The sequence below is a fragment of the Copadichromis virginalis genome, linkage group LG6 (genome assembly GCF_057382275.1).
Source record: "Copadichromis virginalis isolate Kocher_CV1m ecotype Utaka linkage group LG6, C_Virginalis_male_GT1.1, whole genome shotgun sequence".
Classification (NCBI taxonomy): Eukaryota; Metazoa; Chordata; class Actinopteri; order Cichliformes; family Cichlidae; genus Copadichromis; species Copadichromis virginalis.
The window spans coordinates 43,977,479-43,993,216 of record NC_140623.1 but is presented as its reverse complement, the minus strand read 5'-3'; the positions used below and the strand labels follow the sequence as shown (position 1 = coordinate 43,993,216).

Here is a 15,738-nt window from a genome sequence, read left to right as displayed (position 1 = left end):
GTCCACAAAAGAGTCGTGTGAGGCCACAGCCAGGTACTTCCCCGCATCTGAAACACACACCTGACTCATCAGCGACCCACCGGTGACCTTCATCCTGTGCCACACCTGTGCGCTGAGTTCAGGTACCTTGGGAGAAGCGGATGTCTGAGATGAGCTCTCTGCGATGGTGAAACGTCACCATGTCTTCCAGCGTGTCAGCGTTCACCACCAGGAAGCTGCCATCATTTAGGCCGACCGCCAGAGCTTTCCCGTCCGGAGAGAAGGCACAGCACCGCCCACCTGACAGGAAACACAGCACAGGTAAGAAAGAGAGCACGCCAAGGTTTCACATTTGCTCGTCTCACCTTTCTTGAGCTTGCGGACAGCCACCATGCGGTGATTGGCTGACAGCTCCCAGATCCTCAGAGTTTTGTCGTCACTGACGGTGGCACAGACAGGAAGTAGAGGGTGTGCCGCCAAACCCCACACCTCGCCCTCCATGTGACCCTGGCACACACAGGTGTGAGGTGTACAGGTGACTGTGTCAGTGCACTGTAGCGATTCAATCTCAGTGAGGTGGGGGCGGAGCAGGAGAGCCCGTGACAGATTGGTGAAGTTAACTTACCTGCACCAGCAGCGTCATGGGGCCGCTCTTATCGATCTCCAGGATCTCTCCGTTCTTGGTTCCCAGCAGGATGTGACCGTGGCCCAGCGTGATGGCTCTGATGGACGGGTTGTCCTCCAGCAGCAGCCCTGCTCAGAAAACACGACCGATCACCTTCAGGCGCTCGCGCCGTTCAAAAACACCCCGATGCTGGCGTCCCCTACCTTTAGAGGACGGAGACAGGACGGCCCGCTTGATGGCGTACGTTTTCAAACATCTCTCAAACATGTCGTCCCAAAGCTCCACGATGCCGTCTTTTCCCCCCGTCACAAAACCCTGGACACAGGAAGCAGAAATGCAAACAAGTCTGTGGTTATGATTTTATTTTGAAAGGATCGTTGTCATGCTTCCGGGTCACCAGTGTTTTTGAGTTCTTGTGTTACTTTGTATTCATGTTCTCGGTTCATGAGTTTGGTGTGTCTGTGTCTTCTTCCCCTTTCCTGTTCCCTTGTCCTCCTCCTCACGTTTCTCCTCCCCAGCCTGTCATGTCTCCCCTCTTGCGCTCTCTCTGTGTCTCGACCACCTTAACTGCCCCCCCCCCTCGTTAGCTCATTTCCCTGAGCGTTCTCCCCTGTCATGTGCCATGTGGTGCGAGTGCTTCCTGTTTTACTTTGATAGTCTCCTGTGTGACGTGTGTCATGTTTCCCTGCCTCATTACTTAGATCACCTTCGGCTGAGTTCCCTCCTGTGTGTTTAGTTTAGTTCTGTATCTCCTGCAGCATAAAGCTGTGTTTTGAGTTGCGTCCTGCCTTTGCGTCCTCTGCTGCCTGCAGCCACTTCTTGACAATCATCTTCAATCATCAATCAATCATGTAAAAGATCGTTTTTGTCCATGCTCGTATTACTCCACCCTGCTACAGACTCAACCCTCCTCCACTTTAGATAACAAAGGATGAAGCGTCACCTTGTCCAGGGAGCACATGGCGAACACGGGGCCGTCGTGGGCTTTGATGGTCTTGATAAGCATCGTGTCTCTCCAGATGTAAACGTCTCCGTTCGTGGCTCCGGAGAAAACGAGGTCCTCGGATCGACCGTAACACGCCGACATCATCGTCTCCTGTTTCCCCAGGTTCCCGAAAATCCCGCGTTTGAAGGTCAGACCGCCGCCTGCGGGACGGGAACGGATGTTTACAAGCATCCATTTAAAAAGAAACGTTTTAAAGTTCACGTTTTATCAGAGCGTGAATAAAACCACCACATGTGGGTAGAGCTGCCACAAACGATTATTCTGATAGTCGACTAGTCACCGATTATTTTTGCGATTAGTCGACTAATCAGATCATCATCCATTGAACATACAGCTTATTGCACCAGCAGCATCTGCTCTTATATAACTATCATTAGCTTACAGCTTTAAGTGTTTAAGGTCTGTGCTAACTAAAAATAAAGACAAGATGATAGTTTATTAAATTTTAATGAAATTTGCAGATTGTTTCGGTGAAGTTTAATAAACTCCTTGCTATCTAAAATATAACAGGACACCGGAGTAAATTCTGGAGCATCTCACACTTCTGATAATCAGCTGTCTGCTTGACGTTTATTCAGCTGTGTAAAAACTTTAATCTCAGCCAAACAGATTTACTCAGGAACAAATAAAACACTGAAAAAAGCCAAATAATAACATGTTTAAGTTATCTAAGTGACTCATATATCATGTTTAACCTGAGTAGCGAAAGACGGCGGTGGGTTTGAAAACGATCTGCCGGGAGTCCGGTGTTCTCACGGCTCTAGTTAGCCTAGCCCCCGCCTAGCTAACGAGCTAGTGGGTAACAGACGTCTCCGAAAACGTCGGAGCGCTTTTGAAAATATGTGGTGTCTTGATAAACTGAGCAGATATTTGAGGTTTACACAGCTACATTCTCGCCTGAAAATATGTTAAACGTTTATTTTGTGACCCAGAAAGAATAATAAGAGTAATATTAAAACTTGTCACTACCCGATCCGTACCGGAAACCCGATGGGTACCCCGCATGCGCGAAAGGTTTCTACTTCCGGTCGTAGCGTTTTACGATAGTTATGGGTCAGAGTATCTGTTAAGATGTTAAGAATAACAAGTATATCTTAAAATGTTTGCAATAATGAAACATTTCAGTACAATGTAGACAAAAACGAAAAATAAAAAAGTTACGGATCAGGACTCTCCGATCCTTACTGCGCATGTGTAAAGTCTGACCGTACAAATCGGGTCTACCCGATCCGTACCGCGCATGTGCAGATGCTTTCTTCTTCTTCTGTTTGTTTAATGGCAGTTTACTCCCCAGTGTACGAGGATACCGCCACCTGCTGACCGAGCGAATAAACCCTATTATAAACTGAATTATCGTCATTACAAACGTGTGTTAAATCTGATTTAGCGATAGTCGAGTGTGTTTATGCTCGTCTGTGAGGAGAGGATTGTTGGAATAGTGATGATGATGTGCGCTATCACTGTCAATTGTCAGTAAACACTTCATCTGGCTGATGAATCTACACGTGAGATATTACAAAGTCTGCATTATTAACTCTGTAATTAGGCGCCATTCTTCTTATTTTACGGCGCTGTTGCTCAATCGGGGGACGCTCTCTGTTGAGGAGAAAAGCATGAATTTCTTTGTATACGGATTATCCATTGTTTAAATGTCCCGGGCAGTCGAAAAGGAGGCAGAGCTGTTGAGAAATGCTAGGAGCTAACTGGGCGCTAACCGTATCATTCAAATATATTGAATGTCGCAATGTTGGCAAAGAGAGGAAGTGACGTAAGATTTGCGCATGCGGGGTACCGATCGGGTTTCCGGTACGGATCGGGTAGTGACAAAACTAACTCGCTGCCGCCCCTTAAATATGATAATGTTTGGAGTGTTTTTGAAAGAAAAGAAAGCTAATTATGGTGTTAATGTGTTATTAATCTTGTGTAAGTATTTTATACATAAATGTCGCTTTTTTAAGACCAAACCAACACTGGCTCACTGGAAAAACGACTTAAACCTGTTGGTTAAATCTTTGACTTTAGTTAAAAAGAAAAAGGCTGCTTTTTTTGTTTCCTTTATGGAAGATTTTGATTTAGTGAGTTAATAATTTGTTAAATTATGTGACCCCATCTTTATATTTTATTTTCACTATATATGAAAGTTGCTAATATGTAAGAAATGTCTATTTTCTGAATCTGTAATATATGGTGCATTTTGTTTGTATGTTTATATTACTAATTTAAAAAATTAATAAATTTAAAAAAAAAAACTCGCTGCCGCCATTGTTGGAAACTGAGCTGGGCTGTGCTTGTCACTACCCGATCCGTACCAGAAACCCGATCGGTACCCCGCATGCGCAAATCTTACGTCACTTCCTCTCTTTGCCAACATTGCGACATTCAATATATTTGAATGATACGGTTAGCGCCCAGTTAGCTCCTAGCATTTCTCAACAGCTCTGCCTCCTTTTCGACTGCCCGGGACATTTAAACAATGGATAATCCGTATACAAAGAAATTCATGCTTTTCTCCTCAACAGAGAGCGTCCCCCGACTGAACAACAGCGCCGTAAAATAAGAAGAATGGCGCCTAATTACAGAGTTAATAACACAGACTTTGTAATATCTCACGTGTAGATTCATCAGCCAGATGAAGTGTTTACTGACAATTGACAGTGATAGCGCACATCATCATCACTATTCCAGCAATCCTCTCCTCACAGACGAGCATAAACACACTCGACTATCGCTAAATCAGATTTAACACACGTTTGTAATGACGATAATTCAGTTTATAATAGGGTTTATTCGCTCGGTCAGCAGGTGGCGGTATCCTCGTACACTGGGGAGTAAACTGCCATTAAACGAACAGAAGAAGAAGAAAACGTCTGCACATGCGCGGTACGGATCGGAGAGTCCTGATTTGTACGGTCAGACTTTACACATGCGCAGTAAGGATCGGAGAGTCCTGATCCGTAACTTTCTTCTTATTTTTCGTTTTTGTCTACATTATATTGAAATGCTTCATTATTGCAAACATTTTAAGATATACTTGTTATTCTTAACATCTTAACAGATACTCTGACCCATAACTATCGTAAAACGCTACGACCGGAAGTAGAAACCTTTCGCGCATGCGGGGTACCCATCGGGTTTCCGGTACGGATCGGGTAGTGACAGTGACAAAACTAACTCGCTGCCGCCATTGTTGGAAACTGAGCTGGGCTGCGCTATGAATTCTGGGACACAGCTTCTTCTTCTTCTTCGGGGTTTAATGGCAGCTGGCATGCAGTGCTGCCATCTTCTGTTTCAGTCCGTTATTACACTCTTAAATCCTACAACTTATTCCTGCATCTTTTGGGATCTTACAAAGCTTCAAATGACGCGTCGACTATTAAATTAGTCATCGATGATTTTGATAGTCGACGTAATCGTGGCAGCCCTACATGTGGGACAGCCCCATGTGACCCCTCCTACCTCGTTGAGCTGAGCGTGTCAGGTGAGTTCCAGGTAAAGAGGAAACGACGCCTACCTGAATGTTGCCAGAACTTGATGTGTTTCATGCCCACGGTCACCAGTTTGTCCATCCTGAAAGGATTGCTCTTCACCATGAAGATCTTGTCTTTATGACCCCTGCAGACACATAAGCTTTCAGCCAATCGGCTCAAACACGTGAAACGAGACACAAACATTTCCCTCGGTGTTAATGGAAAATTGTATTTAGTAGTCAGTATAATCTTTTAGTGATATAAGTTTGCATATGGTAGAATACTGCATGTAGTTATTTGTATTAGGAAATATTCAACCATGTATACTTAGAGGCATATAATCAATTGTGTGTGATCTTTAACAGGCTGCAAAGGCTTGGTGTGTATTCCACACTAGAATGCACCCCCACATCCTGGGAGCACGAGAGAGGTCATACCTTCTCTTATTGTTTTATGGTAGGATTAACGTACACTGAACAAAAATATAAACGCAACACATTTGTTACTGCTCCCATTCCTCATGGGATGGACGTAGAGACCTAAAATTCATTCCAGATACACAATATAACCATCCCTCCCAAACAGTGGTCACAAATCAGTCCAAATGTGTGGTAGTGGGCACATCTGCTATATTGAGATAATCCATCCCACGTCACAGGTGTGCCACATCAGGATGCTGATCTGACATCATGAGTAGTGCACAGGTGTACCTCAGACTGCCCACAACAAAAGGCCACCCTGGAATGTGCAGTTTTTTGCACTATTGGGGGTCTGGGGACCCAGAACCGGTCAGTATCTGGTGTGACCACCATTTGCCTCATGCAGTGCAACACATCGTCGCATGGAGTCTATCAGATTGTCAATTGTGGCCTGTGGAATGTTGGTCCACTCCACTTCAATGGCTGTGCGAGGTTGTTGGATATTCGTGGGAACTGGTACACGCTGTCGTATACGCCGGTCAAGCACATCCCGAACATGCTCAATGGGTGACATGTCCGGTGAGTATGCTGGCCATGCAAGAACTGGGACATTCTCAGCTGCCATCTGCCCTGAACAATGTGAACCATGATTCATCCGTGAAGCGCACACCTCTCCAACGTGCCAGACGCCATCGAATGTGAGCATTTGCCCACACAAGTCTGTTACGGCGACGAGCTGGAGTCAGGTCAAGACCCCGATGAGGACGACGGGCATGCAGTTGAGCGTCCCTGAGACGGTTTCTGACAGTTTGTGCAGAAATTGTTTGGTTGTGCAAACCAATTGTTCCAGCAGCTGTCTGGGTGGCTGGTCTCAGACGATCTTGGAGGTGAACCTGCTGGATGTGGAGGTCCTGGGCTGGTGTGGTTACACGAGGTCTGCGGTTGTGAGGCCGGTTGTATGTGCTGCCATATTCTCTGAAACGCCTATGGAGACGGCTTATGGTTGAGAAATGAACATTCAATGCACGGGCGACAGATCTGGTTGACATTCCTGCTGTCAGCATGCCAATTGCACGCTCCCTCATTGCTTGTGGCATCTGTGGCATTTTGCTGTGAGACAAAACTGCACATTCCAGGGTGGCCTTTTGTTGTGGGCAGTCTGAGGTACACCTGTGCACTACTCATGATGTCAGATCAGCATCCTGATGTGGCACACCTGTGAGGTGGGATGGATTATCTCAATATGGCAGATGTGCCCACTACCACACATTTGGACTGATTTGTGACCACTGTTTGGGAGGGATGGTTATATTGTGTATCTGGAATGAATTTTAGGTCTCTACGTCCATCCCATGGGGAATGGGAGCAAAAACAAAAGTGTTGCGTTTATATTTTTGTTCAGTGTAGTTACGTCTGTTTTAGTCTAAGTGCTTTAACTGCTTGACTTCCTCACCAATGTTATCTAGGGTGAGGGAGGTCTACCCTCTTCCTGACCAAGGATGTGCCTTTTATGACCCTTTGATCAGCAGGACACACACACACACACACACACACACACACACACACACACACACACGTTCAATGGAGTATAAAATAAAGACCAGGTCAGCTCCTCACCGGAGTCTCACAGTAGGGAGCTGCCCTTGCTAGCAAGAACTCTGTGTGTTTCTCTTCTCTGAGTCTTTACTGAAGAAGTGTTTTAGAATATTTTCCCTAACACTCGGCAACCACTGCGAGAAACTGTGAGCTTACAAAAGCACGACCATCTTACGGCAGGACTAGCTGACTTAATCCAGGTGTGTTTACCTGGCCTTGGCTAGTCTCTCTCCTTTCTTCCAGTCCCAGATGATGATGGAGTGAAATTCATCGAATCCCACTGAGATCAAACTCTTCCCATCAGCTGAGAAGTACCAAGAGAGGAGTTACGTCAGAAAGCAGTGTGAAGGAAGGATTGGGAACAACAGCTGTTTCTACTTGAGCTAACCCGCTGAGTTAGCGATAACAGGTGAGGGCTTAGGGATAGAAATATTGATGCCCGATGGCACGGCGTGCAGTCAGCTTACCTGTGAACTCCAGAGCACACACGCCCCTGCTGTGGTGTCCTTTGAGCAGCGACAGACACTTCAGGGTCTGGATGTCCCACACATGTATGGCCGGGTCTCTGCCCACCTGTACACAGGAACAGCCAATCAGAAACCGTCTCGGAAACGCGACATGCTGCGATCGGCCGGGCATACCTGTGCCGAGGCCACGTAGTCTTTGAGCGGGTGGACGGCGAGGCTGAGGATGTCATCGTCGTGCCCGAGGTAAAACCTCTGGCTGTGCTGCAGCCGGTTGTAGACGACAGCGACGGCGGCCACATGGTACACCACCTCTCCCGCCTGACTGTAGAACAGGTTGTTACGGCAGTCGAAGCCCCGGTACCTGCAGCAAACAGGAAGCAGCACAAACGGAGGTTTATTTACATTATTTACTCACGAGACCAGATCCATGTCTGATGTGGATAGTTTACCCGTGAACAAACTGCAGACGAAGCCCCTCCTCTGGAGCTTTCTGCCGCTTCAGGGAACCAATCAGCTTCTTCTTGAGTTGTGGCAGGTCCTCCTTATACACCTGCAGACAGAGACAGGTGAGTCAGACGGCTTTTTGACTGCAGGTGGGAGCGTTTGTGTCCCAGTCACCTGACGTTCGTAGCTGGTCTGAGCTTCCTGTTCGATGTCCGAGTCAAGCTCCGGCACATCTGACACGTCTGAGTCCGACTCGCCGCTGTTGGAGTCGGCGTAACCCTCTGAAGACACGGCACGGGTGAAAAATATGAGTCAGCGATAAGCAGAGGTGACGCTGAAAAACTAGTTCATGCATTTATTCCTTCCAGACTGGACGACTGTAATTCATTATTATCAGGAAGTCCTAAAAACTCCCTGAAAAGCCTTCAGTTAATCCAAAATGCTGCAGCAAGAGTCCTGACAGGGACTAGAAAGAGAGCAGATTTCTCCTGCTTTGGCTTCCTGTTAAATCCAGAATTCAAAATCCTGCTCCTCACATACAAGGTCTTAAATAATCAGGCCCCATCTTATCTTAATGACCTTGTAGTACCATATCACCCTATTAGAGCACTTCGCTCTCGCTCTGCAGGCCTACTTGTTGTTCCTAGAGTATTTAAAAGTAGAATGGGAGGCAGAGCCTTCAGTTTTCAGGCCCCTCTTCTGTGGAACCAGCTTCCAGTTTGGATTGAGGAGACAGACACTATCTCTACTTTCAAGATTAGGCTTCAAACTTTCCTTTTTGCTAAAGCATATAGTTAGGGCTGGACCAGGTGACCCTGCATCCTCCCTTAGTTATGCTGCAATAGACATAGGCTGCCGGGGATTCCCATGATGCACTGGGTGTTTCTTCTTCACTCTGTTTTTACAGGGCATTCTGTACTTTTGTCATGTGTGGCAATAAGTTAGCTCGAGTTTTCAAATGGAGAAGGTGCGAGGCGGGACAAGAACAGTGATTTGGATCATTATGAATAATCTGCAGCTGCAGGAGGAGACTGGATTTGGAGACCTGATTCTTACGGTGCGTTCACACCGAACGCGATAGAAGCGACCAAAAAGCGCCAGACGCCCCTGGCTGGTCGCGTGCACATTCGCACCTCGAAGCGTGTCCAAAGCAAACTGGTCGCACTTAATATGCAATAGGGAAGCGGAAATGTGGGCGGAAGTAATGCCAGATGGTATGTTTGCAAGATGGCAGCTGTCGATCTAGCGTTTGAAGAGAGGTTCTCCCTTCTCTATTTACTGTGGAGAGCAGAGCAGCGGCGTAATTGGACGTGATGGTTATCAAAACCAAACAAGCGCAGGAGACACGACACGGAGGAGATTTGTCAATCAGGCTGCAGAATGCAATGCGCATTGTTGAAAGTTGTACTGTGCAATAAAAAAACCTGCGAAAACGTGAGGCAGTGACGGATGAAGAGCGGGACCACGGTGTGCTGTTTATTAATAAACAAAAACATATATTCCTATATGACAACATGCACAAATTAACTGCCTACATTAATTCATTGTAAACAGGCAGCTGGTGTCATACAGCTCCGGGTGGTAGGCTACGGCGTTGATGAGCCTTTCCTCCATATTGAATGAAGAATGAAGGGCTTTGGCTGGACCTGCCCCTTTGAACCAGGTCAGAGCATCACGTCATCAGGCTCCTGATTGGAGTTCAGATTTTTCCAACTCGAGTGGTAGATGCGATAAGTGCGAATGCACAAAATGCAACACAAACTGCAGCGCGTGTTTTCCATCGCATCAGTCGCGCTAATTGTTTGCGCGAATCAGGCAGAAAAGCGTTTTTGCGACACCAATCTGCTTCTGAAGTTTCGCGGGAACCCCAGTCGCGCTTCATCGCGCTCCTCCATTGACCGTAAACCTGAAACTCTGGTCGCTTCTGTCGTGTTCGGTGTGAACGCACCATTATGACCTGCAAAGACTTTAGGATGATAAAAGAGTCAAGCTCAGTTTGTTGATTTAGTTTAACTGCTGAAAAGTTTCTGGGAGGTCCACGCCGTCATCATCTGCAACTAAAGGAAAGCTCTGCGTCACCTTGTAGGAGGGGCTCCAGAACACCGTTCATCACACCTTCGGGCAGGAACCTCCACTGGAAGACGGCGTGGTCGGCACCACCGGTGCTGATGACCCACTGCAGATCGCTGGACCAGCGAACGTTGGTCACATGGGCAGAGTGACCAATGTACTTCTTAAATTTGGCCCCTGTGTGATGTTAGAAACACAAGAATAAGAACGCACATCACTCCAGAAACATCCTCATCAAATCTATTCTGTCCCACGCCTGTAACTCCGGGTCTAATGACTAAGACTCAGAATTAGGACGACCTCAGAGGTCCACCACTCAGCCGGACTCTGTGGATCCTCAGTAAAAATGTTATCGGCTTGCATCACTCGCCTTTCTTCAGGCAGGGGAACCTGAAGAGCTTGACGAGGCCAAGGTCATCGCCAGCCACCAGCACAGCGCTGCTGTAGTTGGCGTCCACGGAGTTTACGTTGGTGACGTTGGAGTATTTGACCCAGATGCCGTTCACCTCCGGCCCGACAACACCGGTCCACGTCATCCAGTGAATCCCTTTCGCCTCCTCTTTAGGAACCAGCTTTCCCGCTGCAGGACAGGGAAAGGAAGTAGGTAAGACCCACAAATCTGCACCATCAAGTCCCACAACTGGTCCCAGGTAAGGACAGGTGAGCTCCAATTAACCCTTGTGTTGTCTTTCGGACATTTCTGTCCTCTACAGAAATTTTGCTATCAAAAATGGGGTTTTTAATCATCAAATGGTCTGACAGTAACAGTTATTCAGTACTATGCTATGCATGACTGGACTAAGTTTTAAGTAATTTGATTTATTTATGGATTTTGTATTAGATTTTATAACACCTGTGGTCCTCGGGGACAAACATGTCCCCAAATTACAAAGGGTTGCAAAGGGTCACATTTACACACCAAACATCTTTGATCTTGGATCACTGATGTGTGGGGTCGAGCAAAGGTCATAACCACAACAACACCAACAGGCAGCACAATGAGGAGGCAGGTGCTCTGCATTCCATTCAATTGTATTTTTACAACAGCATCAAGGTGCTTCATACTGTAAGGTAGACCCTACAATAATACATACACAGAAAGTATGTTCACAAGCCTCCACTGCACTTGAGGCTTGTGAATTCTGTTCTTGTTTATGACCTCAAAACGATTTTATGTACACGGTGTTAGGATAAATCTGTCAGATGTTTTAGTACGACTTTGCTGAGCTACGAAGCCGCACCGCTTGATGGATTGTCGGAGCATTACGGCTATCGTAGGCGGAGCGATACGTACTGTGCTTCAACATAATGTTACTGTACTGTGTGTGTTTAACCTCTTTTTAAGTTTTGTGGATATTATACATGGTTATGCTGAGGATATGTCGGCCAGTTTCCACTGGAAACACCTTTTGGTTAAACTGTCAGCGAGGAATTTGCACTGTTACATTTTTATATAACTTTAATGCACTTAAAACAGCTGCTTCTTTAAGTGAAAATACACTGATGGGTTTTTTTGCACTAATAAAGTTGTGGAGTTGTAAAGTATTTTGTCTCGTGTCAATTATATCGTCAGTTATATCGTTATCGCAAATTTTCAAATGTATATCGTGATAAATATTTTTGGCCATATCGCCCTGCTCTACTTCCCAGTGACAGACAATGCCTGACTCTCTCATGAGCCTCAGAGAAAGACAGTCTACCACAGTCCAAGCACATGTGCCAGGTCCCATACTCCTGCGATTGCTTTTCTACTCGAGCACTGAAAGAATTACACACAGTGTATTCTGCTTGTTTTATGCTTTTCAAAGTTCACGTGCCAATGGATGCATCAGAGACCAAGTTGGGGTTCAGTAACTTGCCCAAGGACACCTTGGTAAGAACTCCAGACTAGAGCACACAGAGATTGAACCAACAACCATCCAATTAGCAGATGACCTGCTCTACAGCCAACTCAATGACGAACAAGGAGGGACAACGAGAGAGGAAGAAAAATGGACCGAATGCAGCTGTAGGCATATGTGGGTGTGTTGATTCTTACTGCCGTGCATCCAGTAGAGTCGCTACGGCCAGTTTATGACATCCTGAGTCTGGTAGAGAAGTTTTAAAGGTGACACAAGATTAATTATTTAATTTAATTATAGAAGCACAAAAGTGATATCATTTCATGATAAAGACACAATAGATGATCATCGTTCATGACCCAAACGTGCTCCCATGAGGTGTATGGAACAAGTGGGTGTTTCTCCTGCTCTGATGTAAGATCCTGGTACTGATGTGACTGTATGAGCACCAAGTCCTCTTCAGAGGACTCTGTCCAACAGAACATCCAAGTAAACCAGGGAGCTATGAGATAAAAACATGGGCAGCATGTGATGCAGGTCCAGCTGTACATGCTAGTGTACGATGGCAAACCGTCTGGCCTGCAGTCAGGACACGAGTTGTCCCTAACATTGCAGGTTTCCAAAAGAAAACAATCACCTGTAACAGCTTGTTTACTGTATATGCCCCTTGGCCTGCAACTGCAGAAAGAAAGCTGTCCATGATGGGACCAGTGCAGAGGAATAAACCTGAGCTTCCTCCTGCACTTGGGTCAAATATGGACACGCCTTTGTCCTCGTGAAAGTTTGCCTTCACTCAGACTCATGCCCTGGTGTTCCTACCATGCCAAAATATAGAAAACTGTCAGGCAATGAGTTGGAATAAAGTTGAATAAAACCTTGAAACACAGAGATGGATGATATTTTATACTTGTTGCTTTATAAACAGTCAAAGCAAACGGGGTCATTTTTGAGCCCTGAGGACCACAGGTGTGATTATGTGCTGCCATTTAAAATTTGTAAATGATTGAAAAGAAAACATTTTCACTAGAATTCAACATACAGCACTCTGTGGTTCGTCAAATAATAATAATAATAATAATAATAATAATGGATTGGATTTATATAGCGCTTTTCAAGGCACCCAAAGCGCTTTACAATGCCACTATTCATTCACTCTCACATTCACACACTGGTGGAGGCAGCTACAGTTGTAGCCACAGCTGCCCTGGGGCAGACTGACAGAAGCGAGGCTGCCATATCACGCCATCGGCCCCTCTGGCCAACACCAGTAGGTGGTAGGGTAAAGTGTCTTGCCCAAGGACACAACGACCAGGACAGAGAGCCCGGGGATCGAACCGGCGACCTTCCGGTTAGAGATGCGATTCCCAACCCCCTGAGCCACGGTCGCCCAAATAGTCCAGATCTTCCCAAAGTTCAGGGGGCGCGGTAAGAAAACCCCCCCCAAAAAAATAACCCTTGGACACTGCTAGCATCATGGACAGGTGTTTCGACGGGGTTTCCACACAAACGCAAAGCAGGAGATGAAGCATCGCCAAATATGTTTCCAAACCAACTTCCTTCCAAGCCAAAGACTAGAAAATATGGTGAAGCAAATCTTCCCTTTGGCTTCACCTGCACAAGTGCAGAGGTAGGTCTCCCCTGCAGAGTTAGTTTCCCTGCGTCCCGAGGGCCCAGCAGCGCTGGGCTCTTCAAATCACGGACAAACAGTATCCCACATTGTCTGTGAGGTTCTCAGTCATCCAGGTCATCGTAGTCAAAGGAGCTTACAAAGAAAAGCGTCTGGACTTCTTTAAGTTGCTTGAAGATGTTTCACCTCTCATCCGAGAAGCTTCTTCAGTTCTAAGGTCAAATGGTGGAGAGTCCCAGATATAAACCTAGTGGGAGTGACCCCCCACAGAGGGACAAAGGACCCCCTGATGATCCTCTAATCGCCTGAGCCAAGGTGTGAAACTGGGTGTGGGTCCCAATCAGCCAGAGTTTCGGGTGAGCTCATTGTGAAACCCGGCCCCACCCTATCATGTGATTTCCTGAGGTCAGATGGCCCAGGATGTGAGTGGGTGTTAAGGCGTCTGGGAAGGATCTCAAAACTGGATTATAGATGGCAGAGAGTTGGTGTCATAAACCCCGCCTCTGTTCAAAGATGGTCGCTCACAGTGGACATAGATGCTTCTTTCACTCCTCTTTCAAACCATCTGTCCTCTCTGTCCAAAATGTGAACATTGGCATCCTCAAAGAGTGACCTTTGACCTTTAGATGCAGATGGACTGCTGAGTCTTGTCCTGTGGAGGTGGCTCTTCTGTGTTGTGCCATGCGCTTGTGAAGTGGCTGTTTGGTCTCTCCGATGTAGAGGTCTGGGCATTCCTCGCTGCACTGTACAGCATACACCACATTGTTAAGTTTGTGTTTTGGCGTTTTGTCTTTCGGGTGAACCAGTTTCTGTCTGAGCGTGTTGCTGGGTCTGAAATGCACCGGGATGTCATGCTTGGAGAAAACTCCTGAGTTTCTCTGATACACCGGCTACATAGGGGATGACAATGTTGTTGCGTCTGTCCTTCTTATCCTCCCTCGCTGGTGTCTGAGCTTCTTTTCTGTGCCTCTTTGCTGACTTTAAGAACGCCCACCCGAGAGACCGGTGACCAGCATCGCGGAGCATGATGTCCGAGCAGCACTGAGGAGAGTGAACACAAGGAAAGCGGCGGGGCCAGACGGCATCACCGGCCATCTGCTGCGCTGCTGTGCTGACCAGCTAGCAGGTGTGTTCACTTACATCTTCAACGAGTCCCTGGCGAAGTCTGTGGTCCCCACATGCTTCAAAAGATCCATCATCATCCCTGTGCCCAAGAACAGCAAACCCTCATCCCTGAACGATTACCGGCCAGTTGCACTGACCTCGGTAGTAATGAAGGTGTTTGAGAGGCTGCTGAAGAACATCATCTCCTCCTCCATCCCAGACACCACAGATCCGCTGCAGTTCGCCTACAGATTCAACAGATCCACAGAGGATGCCATCGCCCACGTCCTACACACCACTCTCAGCCACGTGGACAAGAAACAGGGTAACTATGTGCGAATGCTGTTTGTTGATTACAGTTCAGCGTTTAACACAATAGTGCCCTGCAGACTGTTCACAAAGCTGAGGGATCTGGGACTTAACAGCCATCTGTGTGCATGGGTGTTGGACTTCCTCACTGGCAAAACTCAGGTGGTGAGGGTGGGCAGGTGCTTCTCCAACAGCATCACCACCAACACAGGAGCGCCTCAGGGATGTGTCCTCTCGCCACTGCTCTACTCCCTCTACACTTCAGACTGTGTGGCCACCCACGGCTCCAACACCATTGTGAAGTTTGCTGACGACACAGTGGTGTTGGGTGCCATCTCCAACAACGATGAGGCGGCCTACATGGATGAAGTGAAGAATCTGGCATCGTGGTGCCAGGACAACCACCTCCAGCTGAACGTCAGCAAGACCAAGGAGCTGGTGGTGGACTTCAGAAGGAGTCAGCACAGAGACTACAAGCCCATCATCATCAATGGAGCTCCAGTGGAGAGGGTGCAGTCCTTCAAGTATCTTGGTGTCCACATCTCCTCAGACCTGACATGGGCTGCCCACATTCAGGTCCAGACCAAAAAGGCTAGGCAGCGCCTGTATCACCTACGACAACTGAGGAAGTTCAGGGTCTCTCCAAAGATCCTCAGGATTTTCTATACAGGCGCTGTGGAGAGCATCCTCACACAGAACATGACATCGTGGTTTGGGAACAGCTGTGTGAAGGACCAAAAAGCTCTCCAGAGAGTGATCCGTACAGCAGAACGCTGCTGCAGGA

The 15,738-nt window shown here is 47.1% G+C and overlaps 1 protein-coding gene across 2 annotated transcripts in view; it reads right to left on the bottom strand.

Annotated features, from left to right (window-relative positions):
* The window catches only part of LOC146708646 (echinoderm microtubule-associated protein-like 6), a 46,929-nt gene that overhangs the window by 19,318 nt on the left and 11,873 nt on the right, over positions 1–15,738 (bottom strand). For both annotated transcript variants that reach the window (XM_085460641.1, XM_085460642.1), the window contains exons 10-23: positions 10,444–10,653; positions 10,083–10,250; positions 8,178–8,284; positions 8,009–8,109; positions 7,734–7,920; positions 7,560–7,665; positions 7,303–7,396; positions 5,122–5,222; positions 1,548–1,750; positions 808–919; positions 605–732; positions 345–486; positions 127–279; positions 1–47 (exon numbers count right to left, since the gene is read on the bottom strand). The exon at positions 1–47 is cut by the window's left edge and continues 85 nt beyond it. In XM_085460641.1, coding sequence (XP_085316767.1) covers positions 1–47; positions 127–279; positions 345–486; positions 605–732; positions 808–919; positions 1,548–1,750; positions 5,122–5,222; positions 7,303–7,396; positions 7,560–7,665; positions 7,734–7,920; positions 8,009–8,109; positions 8,178–8,284; positions 10,083–10,250; positions 10,444–10,653 — 1,859 coding nt within the window. The remainder of the gene's footprint in view (positions 48–126; positions 280–344; positions 487–604; positions 733–807; positions 920–1,547; positions 1,751–5,121; positions 5,223–7,302; positions 7,397–7,559; positions 7,666–7,733; positions 7,921–8,008; positions 8,110–8,177; positions 8,285–10,082; positions 10,251–10,443; positions 10,654–15,738) is intronic.